The 11,382-nt window shown below is 41.1% G+C and overlaps 3 protein-coding genes and 1 long non-coding RNA gene across 4 annotated transcripts; 1 reads left to right on the top strand and 3 right to left on the bottom strand.

Moving 5' to 3' along the window:
- The first annotated feature begins 164 nt into the window (after positions 1 to 164).
- LOC106380364 (fasciclin-like arabinogalactan protein 19) lies at positions 165 to 1,150 on the top strand. The gene has a single exon (XM_013820126.3). It carries the CDS (start codon positions 258 to 260, stop codon positions 987 to 989), a length of 732 nt encoding a protein of 243 aa, XP_013675580.2. The 5' UTR covers positions 165 to 257; the 3' UTR covers positions 990 to 1,150.
- LOC106382306 (ABC transporter G family member 35) lies at positions 1,147 to 7,429 on the bottom strand. The gene is made up of 9 exons (XM_013822303.3): positions 6,267 to 7,429; positions 6,042 to 6,172; positions 5,167 to 5,559; positions 3,811 to 4,680; positions 3,573 to 3,726; positions 3,432 to 3,488; positions 3,249 to 3,355; positions 2,327 to 3,168; positions 1,147 to 2,213 (listed from the first exon to the last, which is right to left on the bottom strand). Exons 1-9 carry the CDS (start codon positions 7,096 to 7,098, stop codon positions 1,286 to 1,288), a joined length of 4,314 nt encoding a protein of 1,437 aa, XP_013677757.2. The 5' UTR covers positions 7,099 to 7,429; the 3' UTR covers positions 1,147 to 1,285.
- A 452-nt stretch (positions 7,430 to 7,881) lies between these two features.
- Positions 7,882 to 9,116, bottom strand: LOC106379903 (cytochrome c-type biogenesis CcmH-like mitochondrial protein). The gene is made up of 4 exons (XM_013819749.3): positions 8,965 to 9,116; positions 8,683 to 8,830; positions 8,466 to 8,597; positions 7,882 to 8,387 (listed from the first exon to the last, which is right to left on the bottom strand). Exons 2-4 carry the CDS (start codon positions 8,824 to 8,826, stop codon positions 8,184 to 8,186), a joined length of 480 nt encoding a protein of 159 aa, XP_013675203.2. The 5' UTR covers positions 8,827 to 8,830; positions 8,965 to 9,116; the 3' UTR covers positions 7,882 to 8,183.
- Positions 9,117 to 10,141: 1,025 nt separating this feature from the next.
- LOC106379902 lies at positions 10,142 to 11,070 on the bottom strand. The gene is made up of 3 exons (XR_007315505.1): positions 10,938 to 11,070; positions 10,593 to 10,803; positions 10,142 to 10,354 (listed from the first exon to the last, which is right to left on the bottom strand). It is a non-coding gene; the product is annotated as an uncharacterized LOC106379902 (long non-coding RNA).
- Between the last annotated feature and the right edge of the window lie 312 nt (positions 11,071 to 11,382).

Raw genomic sequence — 11,382 nt, 5'->3', positions numbered from 1 at the left:
TATTCCTGGAATATGATGGTAATTAACGAAAAGATACATCTTTTTAAAAATGTTACTCTTTACTTGTGATTCAAGCTTGTAAGCAGTGCTCTGAAACTAAATGGGTCCCACAAGATTCAACAACCACCTTAACGAACTCATAACCGTCTTCTTCAATCTCTTTTCTTTACCTCTCTCTCTCTCTCTCTCTCTCTCTCTCTCTCTCTCTCTCTCTCTCTCTCTCTCTCTCTCTCTTCAAGCTTGCAAGTCAAACAACAATGGCGACTACCTCACTCTCCTGCGCCATCTTCCTCGCTGCTCTCATCCTCTGCTTTCCTCACGCTTCCGCCGGAGTTCCACTGGAAGAATTCGAAAGAGCCATCACGGTGCTCCGCGTCAGAGGCCGAGCTCTCTTCGCGAACGCGATCATCACCTCCGATCTCCTCTTCGATTTGCTCTCCGTCGAGTCTCTCACGCTCTTCGTCCCCACCGACTCCATGCTCTTCGATCTCGACATGACTCACTCTTCCTACTTCTACGTCTCCACCCTCCGCCTCCACTGCGTCCCCCTCCGCCTCCCGTTCTCCGATCTCCGATCTCTCCCGAACGCCACCTCTCTCCCGACGCTTCTTCCCTCTCACCACATCCGACTCACTAGACCTTCTTCTTCCTCAAACGATTCCATTTCTCTCGACGGTGTTCCCGTTCTCCTCCCTGGTTTGTTCTACGGCGAACAACTCGCCGTACACGGCCTCGCCGGTCTCATTTCCCTCACAAACCTTTCGTCTCCCGAACTCTCCGTCGATTTACCTCCTCCCGTGGTTGATTCGCCGGCAGAGTCACCGTATTATTCAAGATTCTCGCCGGCACCGCAGCCTTACGACTACTTTCTCGGTCTTTCACCAGCGGAAGCGCCGAGGGTTGAAGACGTTTCACCATCGCCGTGGAGAGATGACATGATCGTAGAGGATGAAGGAGGTCCGTTAGATTGGTGGCGTAACCGCTTTTAAACGACACGTGTCGCCATCTGTGCGGGGCGGGAGATTAAAACTGTAACGGTTTCTTGTTAAAAGACCAAAAGGTCCCTTCTTTTTCATTTGATAAAAAATTGTATGTAATTAGATTCATACAACACAAGCATCAAGATTTTGATAACCTAATCTTTTCTAATGGATCATGAACATATATTTATATAATTGCAAATTTCTTAATATCACATTTATAAGAAAATACAATAATAAGGAAGAAAGAGTTATACTAATGTTTCTCAATAAGAAAACAAATATACAAAGAGGGTGATTTTTTTTTATCTAGTCTGGAAGTTGAGAGTCTTAATGCAAAAGGCAAAGATGAAGGCAAAGAAGACGGGGAAGGCAACTAGGACAGCTGCAACAGGTCCCATGAAGCTCGACTCAAAACCATATTGGTCTTTAAGATACTGTTTCACAGTTAGCCCAGGAGGACCACCAGGGAGAGCAATGGGAGTGTCAACATCACCATACTGAGAAGTGATCAAACCGTATACGGTCCAAGCAACAGGGCAGATCCAGTAGTACCATATCCACCACTTGGGAATCTTGGGTCTCGGAATGAAGAAGCCAGAGAAAAGGTTAAAAATACCATAAAAGGCTGATGCAAAGATAGAAGCAACTTGCTGGTTAGGTGTGAGTGAGACGGTCATCATGCCATAGTAAGTCCAGTATAGGAATGAGAAGTAGTTGATGAAGAGGAACCACAAGAACTTTGAAGCTTTCCACTCGAATCCAACCAATGCGTAGACGATAAGAGAATAGTATATGGTCTGAACCAATACATATGGTAGCTCACATGTCACCTGAGAGATGGCGTAAGGTATAGCTGAGTACATCCCTGCTGCTTTTTCTCTGTAGAACACGGTACGTTCCACTGCCACCATTGGTTGCACCGTGGAACAGTTGTTTACTCCAACGAATATAACTGCTGCGTAGATTGCTCCCAGAACCATCGTTAGGTCTTGTACGTTTGATTTCTTACCTCCTATTTGCCAAAAGATTGTACCGATCAATAGCGATGTTGCTAAGGTGAAAATGAACCGGACAACATTGTAGTCAGGAGATCTCCAGTATGTCCACCATTGCTTCCATAGACATGATTTGTATTGTCCCCATGTGTTCTGTGAGAACTGTGTGGCAAAGTAGAGATCAGATGCTCCTTGTGGAGGCACGCTAAGTTCTTGTACCAGCTGCTTATTTCGTCTGTGTCAAGAATCCATATGTTAGTAAGTATAGTATAAAGTATTTTAGGGTAGGTTCGGCTCCGAACCTCCTGGTATTCCAAAAAAAAATATAAAGTATTTTGTTGTACTCACTGGCATAAAGAAGAAGAGTTGTATAGCTCAGCAAAGTCAACTCCAAGCTTCAACTCGGCTGCTAGGGAGCTAGCTTCAAGCATCCAAGTGGCAGGATTGTACTTTTCAGGAATTTTTGGCACTCCAGGAATGGCTTCAAAGTACTCAACAATCTTGTGAGAGTTTCTACCCAAGGGACCTGAGTATATCACTTGTCCTCCTCTCTTCATTAGTAGTAACTCATCAAAAGCCTCAAAAATATCAATGCTAGGTTGGTGGATGGTGCACACCACAGTTCTCCCTGTGTCCACTGTGTTTCTCACAGCTCTCATCACAATAGCAGCCGCTCTAGCATCCAACCCTGAAGTAGGCTCGTCCATAAAAATGATTGAAGGGTTGGCCACAAGCTCAACAGCGATGGTTAGTCTCTTTCTCTGTTCAGTGGAGAGTCCTGTGACTCCAGGTAAACCCACAATAGCGTCTCTCAAGTCCACCAACTCCACAAGTTCCATCACTTGATCCACAAACATCATTTTCTCGTCTTTGCTTACTTCCTTATCAAGGCGAAGGAAAGCAGAGAAGATAAGTGATTCTCTTACGGTAACTTGTGGAGAATGAATGTCTGTTTGTTCACAGTAGCCAGAGATTCTAGCGAATGTCTCTTGTTTCTTTGGGAATCCAGACACTCTTATGTCTCCTTCTATGTATCCTCCTGTTTTTCTCCCTGCCAAAACGTCCATCAACGTTGTCTTGCCTGCACCGCTCACCCCCATCAAGGCCGTCAACACTCCTGGCCTAAACGTGCTTGTGACTCCTTTTAGTAGTTGTAGTCTAGTTTCTTGAACTCCTTGGTCCCTCATCTCCTGCACCATCAAAGTTTCATGTAAGTATTTTTTTTTACTTGTTACAAAAAAATATATCAACTAGTGTTTCAAAAGATTACCGCAGGCATGTCAACAAAGTATTTAACATCGTCAAAGGACAGAGCTAGAGGAGTGAAAGGAAGAACCATTCCTTTCTTGGTGTTCATATTCTCCATTGGAATTTCCTCTGTTTTACAATATTAAAAGATTTTACATTAGTATTAACTTTTTTTTTTCATATAAGTAAACAAAGTAATACTTACTCTTGGATCCATCATGGTCTTCTTCTTTTGGGAGTATAGCTTGTGGCTTCCCAAGGGCTATTGTTATGATGCATATATGTTAACATTTTTCTGAGGTAGTGACAGTAAAAGGAGATTGAATACAATAACAAAATAACTTACCGTCTAGATAAGTAAGTGCTAGAGTAAAAAGACAGTTGAAGAGGACAGCAAAAGCGAGCAGGGCTCCAACTCCTACCCAATACCAGTTCTTGTCATCAAACACATCCCAGATGTTAAGCACTGCTGTCCCCAACCTTGTAGTGTTGTCGGAAGACTGCAAAAATACAAAAAAATGAAGGCTTTGCTTTGCTTTGCATGCAATTTTACTTTGTTATGAATTATGATTAAGAAGACTTACCATTTTATTCATCCATCTTGGAGCAAGCAGTTCAGTGTTGCTGATGGCACTAAAAGCATATGAAAGAGGGGAGGCCCAAAAGGCCCACCTCCACCAAACCGGGATCTCACGTCGAGGAAGAAGAAAACCACCGGTTAAGAACACAACTAGCAGAACCAGCATACCACCGGTATTAGCTATTGTCATGGTTCTACAAATAGAAGCAATGAGCCTGAATATCCCTGCAGCCATCTGTTGGATCAGAAACACGACCAAGAACTGTTTAAAGAACCGGTCTGCTTCAGGCGCAAAGCCTATAGAGTAATACGTCACGCCCATCCACGCAGTAGTCTCGAAGATTGAGATCGGTATCCCTAGCAAGAAAGTAGGAAGCGTGTACGTCCAAGGTGGATGAAACAAAAGATCTCTTTGCTTGTAGAACACGGGAAGTCTCTGTATCGTCATGGCCATCTCCGCAAGACCGTTGAACATGTTGACAATCATTCCGAACAGGAGTGCGCTTACGTACATGTTGGCGTCGCTCTCGTTCCTAGTGTTCATTTCAGTTCTGAGGAAAACAGTTGAGGTGATCGCTGCGATGATGATGATTTGGACGGTTTTGAAGACGTAGAAGAAGGAGTTTCGCTTCATGAGCATCCATTCTTTGTCCCAGCAGCTTTTGAGAAGCTCTATTTTCTTTACTGAGTACTTGTCAAACACTAGAGCTGCTTTGTGGCCTTTTGATTTTTCGAAGGGCACTGATAACTCGTGGGAGAGCTTGGTTCCAACATGGAAGTTTTTGAATTTGGTGGCGAATTCATGCACTGGGATGTATCGGTAAGGTCTTCTTTCATCCACCCAGTACTGCTCTTGGTCCTTTTTAGAGGTAACCTGTTCCACACGTAAAGTGTTATTAGTATGAATTCCACCAATCTAGATAGAGAGATGTATAATTTAGGACAAATCTTCAAAATAATATTTTTTGAAAGTTTATTTCCAATATATCATTCAATGAATTTTTTTTTCAAAATACCTCTCATTTGACAAGAAAATACTAAATTATTCTAATTCTTATATTTTAATTTCATCCCACATCCTAAATATTAAATCTTAAATCCTAATCATTAAACATTAAATTCAATTATCGTACTTTAATTTTTGTTGGTTATTCTACTCTAGTCTGACTTCCCAACCATCTCAAGTTTGAGTAATATAATAGTCTTTCGATTTGATGTTAAGAAAACACTAAACTCAATTATGAAATATATATTTGTTCTTATCGTTGATAAATATTATTTTATTATTTTTCTTCTCTATGGTAATTTTGTTATAGAAACATGATTTAATAATTTTAAAAGGTATTTTTGTATGTTTTACCTCTTGCAAGAAATCAGCTGTTCCTTTTCTTTCAGGACACTTGAAGCCAAAGCTTTCAAAGAACTCAAGAATGTGGTCTCTAGGTCCCTGGTACACAATCTGTCCCTCTGACAATAGTATTATATCATCAAAAAGATCAAACGTCTCAGGAGCAGGCTGGAGAAGAGAAATGACCACGGTAGCTTCATTGAGGTGAACGATCTGTTGCAGGCATTTCACTATTTGGAAAGTGGTGGAGCTGTCAAGCCCGGTGGATATCTCATCCATGAACAGAGTTTTAGTTGGCCCGACGATCATCTCGCCGGTTGTCACACGCTTCTTTTGACCTCCTGAGATACCTCTCATCATGTCATCTCCGACTATAGTGTCCTTGCAAATGTCAAGCCCTAGAATCTGTTTCATCAAACGTTGTCCACAAGAAGCTATATAAGTATTGTAACATAACCGGTCGACTAGAAGATTTATCTGATAGTTGAATATAGCATAAGAGCTATAGATGCGGATTTGAACCGAACCAAACCCACCTAACTGAACCAAACTAAAATTTCCGGTTTTTGGTTTAGGTTAGGTTTAGAATTAGGTTTATTCTGTAAATTATTTTAAAATCATCGGTTTGGTTTGGTAATTGGTTATTCCATTTTAAAAAAATATACCCAAATCATACCAATTTCTACCAAATTTCAAACCGAGCTAACCAAAGTTTTGACATGAAATAACTGAAATATTGGATCATTTTAAACTAAAAATCTAACTAAAACCGAAACTTCGGTTAAGTTTGGCTCAAATTTCACAAACTGAACTAACCAAATATCGAACTAACCAAGCTCGCAGGCATAACAGAACCATGACATCTATAAGGTTTGAGAGGGACTGACCTTGAGAGTGTAGTCAGTGATGATACTACTCTTGACACCTTGAGCAGCAGAGGCCTTCATGAACAAATCAACATCAGCTTCTGGAAAAATCCCTGCGTCCTTTTCTCTCCTAGCCAGCTCGTTTAGAAGATCTACAAGCAATTACAAGTAAGCTTTATTCTATAAGCCTTAAAGAAAGAAAAAAAAAACAAGAAATAAATATTTAGATTAAATAAGACTACATACCGTAACGGGTACCAATGCCTTGACACCGAGCAGAGAAATCAAGAGTCTCCTTAACAGTCATGATACCAACATGAAGATCGTTCTGACTAATGTAAGCAGAGGTTTTGATAGGAACAAACTCGTTGAGACGGTAACCATTATAAGTCACATCCCCAGAGATGTCAAGAGACTTGTCGAGTTTACCAGCAAGAGCCAACAAAAGCGTTGTCTTCCCCGAGGAAGGAGGACCCAACAGAAGCGTCATCCTCGAAGGTTTGATGATCCCAGAGACATCTTTGAGTATAGTTAGCTGCGCTTTTTTAGCGAACTGGATTCCGACCATGCCAAGAACAGACTCTCCCATGTTCCTCACCGAGTTTAAAAGCGAAGGAAGAGATCTATCGCCCGTGTAACAGTCAGCTTTCACAGTCAGATGCTCGTACTTGACTTCCACTGTCGGAAGCTTGATCCCAACTCTGTTGATCCTGTTCCTCAGCTTTGTCAAGATCCTCTCGTTGTCCTGCTCCGCGACTTTGAAGACCATGTCGATGAACTTTTGCCGATCATCACCGTCGAGTTTAGTGACGTCAACTTCTTTGTTGAGGATTTGGTTGCTGTAGATGTCGTCTTCTCCTAGCGCGGGCATGAGGCTGGTACGGAGGCGGCTGTAGGTTGGGAGTTTCTCGATGGCTGCCCATTTGAGAGCTTCTTCGTCTTCGTTAACGGACTTGGTTCGTCTAGAGCTTGAAGAGAATATGTCCTCGAGGTTTCTGCTAGCTCTGCTTACGCTGCGGTTTATGCTTCTTCGCATGCTTCCTCCTCTGCTCATCGCTTGAGCTGGATCGTAATCCATGTTTGAATGTCTCTCTTGTCTTGATTTGAAGTTAATGTATCTTTCTTTCTTTTTATAGTATAGTCTGAGGACATGTATGTGACACAATAGTGGATGATGTGTAGATTCGGGTTGGTGAAACAGAGGAAAAATAAGAAAAGATTTTTATCTAGTCAACGGGAAGAAGAAAATGATGTGTTTGTGTTGTGTTGTGTCTCTACGAGTGTGAACGGAAGAGAGTTGGTGAAAAGATGAGTCTACATTGGGACACAAGGACTTTTGCATGCTCCTCTCTGTTACATTTTCACTTTCTTTAACAAAATAAAAAAAAATTTAAAAAATAAAAAGAAATATTTACAAATTGCAATTGATTTAGCCCTTAAAGTTTGCGATTATCTTTAGTAAACTATGTATTAGTGGAACCTCTTTTTAGTAGAATAACACATGTGGGAAAGAACGTGCACTATACCAACTTCTTTTGACAAACGTCTACTATACTAACTAAACAACGACTATGATTTTCATTTTTTAATTACAATAGTTAATATTTTTTTTTTGTCAATTTATACAATGATGATTAATGGAAGTCTTATAGGAGAAATTAAGGGCCTCGCTTGTCGACAAAAAAGGAAGATTAAATAAAGGAAGAGGCTCAAGTGAGGATTAGGTGCGACTCTAAACACACAATGTTAGGTGGTATGGGAAGAAGTATTGGGACTATATGAACACATTGCTTCCTGTATCTTGTATAATTATCAGGTCTACACATTCTCTGGATTCGGATTATCATTAAGATAAAAGATGTGCAAAAAAGCTTTATCTAGCCGTTTGAACAAACAATAATTTGGAAAGAAAGATGTCTCTGTTTTCAATCCCACAGCAAAGCTCCACAAAGTATCACACATTCAACTATGCTTTCTTCATATCACATCCCAAGATATTCCTATTTTCAACTTTATAAGCAAGAAAATTACTTGTAAAAGATGCAAACCATCAGTTTCTCATATAGATGGTGGTAGTCTCACTCCTTCCCCACATTGTTTTTTTTTCTTGGCTAAGACGATAATGTCTGACTCAAGAACAGCAGAGCTAAGGAGACAAGGGAACTACCGGTTTAGCCATCTCCTCAACCGGGAAGCAACTCCCTGAGGAGGAGGGGGAGGTGGAATAAGAACATCGAGAATGGTAACTCTCTCTTTTGGAGTCAACGAAACCACTCTAATAAGGTCCAACGCCATGATGTGTACATTTGTCCTTTGCCTGTGCTTACTATAAACCAATCCTGCAGCAGTACCTCCAGCAATCAGAACCTGTCATAACAAAAACACCCAAAGTCCATTAAACCAAACGTTGAAGGGTTTCGTCTTTTACTAACCGCTTAAACTGACCGGAGTTAACCACAATGCTGCGGTCTGCATATCAAACTTCGGGGCATAAAGCACCGTCTCCCCAAACTCATCTTCTAACTTACTGTAGATCTCTTTGTCAGTTTTTCCAGCTCCTATCTCATCACGGATCAACTGCAAAACTCACGTGCATCAGAACAGTACACAACAAAACTATATTCAACTCATCAAGTTGGAAACTTTGAGTAAAAACACTCACCTGTCTGAGGAGAATAGCGACATCTGCCTGTGAGTCTTCAATGGACTGACTCCCACACTCAGTGCAGCGAACGTTGTGGCTGATGTTTCTGGCTCGAGCGTCCAGCATCTGTGCCTTCTTCAGATCCTCGTCTCTTTTCTCCATCGTGCTGAAAATTTCATGATATCGAGTGGTGGTGAGTTTTCACACAGGCATTTCGTCGAACACTTTGTGAGCAACACAGCAAAAACAATCCATTGACCCAAAACTAACGGAACCAAAATTAAAATGTGAAGGGAGAACCTGAATGGAGAAGAAGCGACAGAGATTCGAGTAAGCGCTTAGTCCACGATTCCTACCCAGAGCTGTTCAGAGAAGACGACGGTGGATCGAGAAGGCGCGTGTAACGTGTGTTGTAACGACGTGCTTCGCGCGTGTAGGGGATATAGACATGGGCCCTTCAAATATATAGTAACATTGGGCTTCGTTATTGCGTTGACATGGGCCCATAACGAATACAGTAGCACTTTTGTTTAGGAAGTGAGCTATCTCAGTGCAGTGCTTTTGTTTCAGTCTTACTTCCTCCTCTTGTAGAATGTGTTTTGCTTTATTTACATAAAAGTTTCATTGTTGTTGAACATATGTTTCTTCTTGGCTCACTTGGGGTGTGAAGCCATGGACCATGGTGGATGGACAAGTAGAAATGCGGTGGAAAATGTATACTCATTCAGATTAAAGACATATCATAACCTCCATCTTTGTTTCTCTGCTGTCAAGGAGCAAACTCAACAACCGAGAGAAGGAAATTGATCTGATGATTGTTAAGTGACAAGTAACTCTAATCTTTTGAAGACAAGGATAGAAAGAGGGAGATTAACAGTGAGCACAATGCTTACTACAGTGTTATCTCTTGTGAGAGCACAATTGTTCCAGAAACCAGAGATGTGTCTCATCAACAAAAGCTAACATAAGAATAAACCAAAGAAAAAGGTTGCATAGCCATTCAAGGAGAGGCTAAGAGAAGGGGGTGACATTTTGGCGCAAAAGATGAAAGATCTAAACATGGTGGATCTGAGAGACGTGGAGCATGCATCAGATGTACATGAAGCGCTCCGATGCTATTCAAAAGCATAAGAAGCCCTGTGTACCTTGACATTGTTGACAATTTCTTCACTGACATGTACTACGAGTTCTCTGATCTGCGCACTTCTTCCAGTGTCAACGGTTCAAGAAGAAAAGCAGGCTCTTTCAGTCTCTAAGACCCTCTCGGTCAGCCACGCTTTGAGAGGCAGGGTGAAGCTATTTCGTTTAGAGTAGGTATGTGTACATAAATAGCTGTTACCCTTCTCACATATATTTCACTTTCATCTTTGGTAAAAAACACATGTCACTCTCAGTTACCTAACCAACTCATCTTTAGCAACATATGTTTAAAACTGGACCCTGAGATGCAGAAACATGATAGTCTTAGACTGAATCCTGAATGCAGAAACCATTTATCAATATTATGAAAAAGTGGCGAAACATGATACAAGTTACACAAACACACGATTATCTGTTATTAAGTTGATAAATTGCACTTGTCAAATACAAGCTTCGTGATTAAAACGGATCATTTCTTGCCGCTCTTCTTAAGTCCAGAGCCTCCAAAGGATCCCTTCTGCGACGCCTTGGCTCTCAGTTCCTTAAGTGCCTGTTTTATCATTCCCATTAAAAAAATAAAATGGGTCAGGCAGGCTTTCAATAACAAACGATCACTGTCTATCCTAAAAGTAGCGGCTCACTAGCGTTAGATTACACACGATATTAGCTTGAAAAAGAGGAGCCAAAACAAAGAAGTCTAACTAGAAGCCTTTTGAGAAACACAAAACATAATACGAACAAGAAGAGAGAGGAAACAAGACAGAGCATCAAAGTGGGAAGGAACTAACCTTTTCCTCGTCTTTCTTCTTCTGCAGGTTGGCCATGTCATGCTGCAGTAACAACGAATTAACATTCCATAAATTAGAGTGTGTGTAAAAATAATGACTACGATCATTAATATAATAAAACAATCATGCGATGGAGCAGATAAAGTTAGAGTCACCTCATCGTACTCCTTCTTATCAGCCTTTGGCTGCTTCAATGGTTTAGCCTTGCCTCCTGTTTCATAAACAGGAAACGATTAGCAGAATCGTAAATGATGTCTTTTAACTCCTTTAATCGCAAACAAATCACTGACATAAACCGAACATCATAAAAACGAATCTAAATCATGAATACTAAAGTCTCTGTACCTTGCTTGGACGACATGACTGGTCTGTAGAGCCTAACGTTTGATGCGAAATGGGGAAAAAAAAATGGTAGGTGAGAGAGTTGGAGACGGTGGACTTGCAGACCATTCGATAGAAACGAATCTCTGATTATATATAGACTTCGTAGTGACGACGCGACCCATAAAACGGGCTCAGAGAGTTTATGACCCAATAAAAGCCCACTATATTTGGGCCAACTCACCGACATGTAAATCAAAGGACGCAATCGAACCGAGATTTGAGTATTTCGGTTAAAGCTCATTTTTAAAGTAGTGGAACCGGTTTACAACATTATTGTATTCGGTTTTCGATTAAGAAGGAAATTGAGTTTGGATAAGACTAGGGCTGGGCAAATAAACCGAACCCGAAAATCCGAACCGAACCTGACCCGATAAAAATGAATCCGAACCGATCCGAACCCGACATA

This window comes from Brassica napus, chromosome A8 (genome assembly GCF_020379485.1).
Source record: "Brassica napus cultivar Da-Ae chromosome A8, Da-Ae, whole genome shotgun sequence".
NCBI classification, from domain to species: Eukaryota; Viridiplantae; Streptophyta; class Magnoliopsida; order Brassicales; family Brassicaceae; genus Brassica; species Brassica napus.
Note: the sequence above shows the minus strand (reverse complement) of the source record. Positions and strands in the feature narration are given on the sequence as shown.